The sequence below is a fragment of the Mus caroli genome, chromosome 7 (assembly GCF_900094665.2).
Source record: "Mus caroli chromosome 7, CAROLI_EIJ_v1.1, whole genome shotgun sequence".
Classification (NCBI taxonomy): Eukaryota; Metazoa; Chordata; class Mammalia; order Rodentia; family Muridae; genus Mus; species Mus caroli.
The window spans coordinates 27942479-27943898 of record NC_034576.1 but is presented as its reverse complement, the minus strand read 5'-3'; the positions used below and the strand labels follow the sequence as shown (position 1 = coordinate 27943898).

Genomic DNA, 1420 nt, shown 5'->3' with positions numbered 1-1420 from the left:
CCATACACAGACACACACATGCACATACCCACACACAGACACACACATGCACATACCCATACACAGACACACACATGCACATACCCACACACAGACACACACATGCACATACCCACACACAGACACACACATGCACACAGACACACACATGCACATACCCACACACAGACACGTACTCACAGACAAGCACAGGATTGAAAAAAAAATTTTTTAAAGATTTATTTATTTATCTTATGTATTTGAGTATACTGTTGCTACCTTCAGTTGCTCCAGAAGGGGGCATCAGATCATATTGTAGATGGTTGTGAGCCACCATGTGGTTGCTGGGAATTGAACTCAGAACTCTAGAAGAGCAGTCAGTGCTCTTAACCGCTGAACCATCTCTCCAGCCCTGAATTAAAAATTTTTTTAAAGTCACTGTCTTCTTATAAGTAGCTTTCTCCTTTTGTTGTGATTCCAAGCTTGGTCTATTGGATATTTTCTCTTTTTTGACAGGGCCTCATGTAGCTCAGGCTGGCCTTGAAGTCAGTATACAGCCGGGGATGACCCTGAACTCCAGATCTTCCTCTGTGTTTACCTCGATGTGGGGACCAGAAGTGTGTGCCCTCAGGTCTGGCTTGGCCTCCACTCATGGAGTAGTCCCCAGGCATAGCAACCTAGAGATGTCTGCATCACATCATGGTAGTCCCTGCTTGAGAGACAGAAGCTATGAACAAGCTGGTAGTCCCTGGTTTGTCACAGCAGGAGGGACACACAGGATCTCCTTTTTCCCCCAGATACCCATCAGCTGGGGACTGCAAAGTCACCTTTATTTTTAACACCATCCTTGAGAAGGCAGTGTGTCCCGGAAGTCCCAATCAGACTGGTCGGCTAGGACAGACGGATCCTGAGCCGCACACTGGAGTGAGTTACAAGGGCACCGTAGTGTCCCACCCAGGAACGCGTGTCTCTTCCATACTGCTCAAAAGACACATACCGGATGCCCTTGCCAAAGTTAGTGAAGACGTGAGAGACCTGTGGGACAGGAGAGGGACAGAGCGAGGCTGGCGGACCCCTCTTCCATCTTAGCAGACTCCCTGAGCACCCAGATGGCACCAGGCCACACTCTATGTGCTGGAGGCACAGCAGTGAGGTCAGCAGCGAAAGGAGGGGCTAGGTGCTGACACAGGGCCTGGTGGGCATTCTCCAGGAGGTAGGCAGGTAAGTGTGAGAATGAACAAGGAAACGCCTCATGGGGGTGATGTTGGAGGAGAGATCAAAGGCCTGGGAGTCATGTGAGGTTCTGGAGAAAGCCTTGCAGATGATAAACAATGCAAAGAGTGCCTGCTGCAGCAAGCCGTTAATCCAGCACTCGGGAGGCAGAGGCAGGCGGATCTCTGAGTTCGAGGCCAGCCTGGTCTACAGAGTGAGTTCCAGGACA

The 1420-nt window shown here is 50.3% G+C and overlaps 1 protein-coding gene across 4 annotated transcripts in view; it reads right to left on the bottom strand.

The window, feature by feature from the left end:
* Positions 1-523: 523 nt before the first annotated feature.
* Fbxo17 (F-box protein 17) overlaps positions 524-1420 on the bottom strand; it is a 26462-nt gene continuing 25565 nt past the window's right edge. For 2 of the 4 annotated variants that reach the window (XM_021167352.2, XM_029479987.1), the window contains one exon: positions 524-1014. In XM_021167352.2, the coding sequence (XP_021023011.1) occupies positions 871-1014 (144 nt within the window). In that variant the 3' untranslated portion in view covers positions 524-870. The remainder of the gene's footprint in view (positions 1015-1420) is intronic. The other 2 variants (XR_002378357.1, XM_029479988.1) reach the window with 2 other exon arrangements.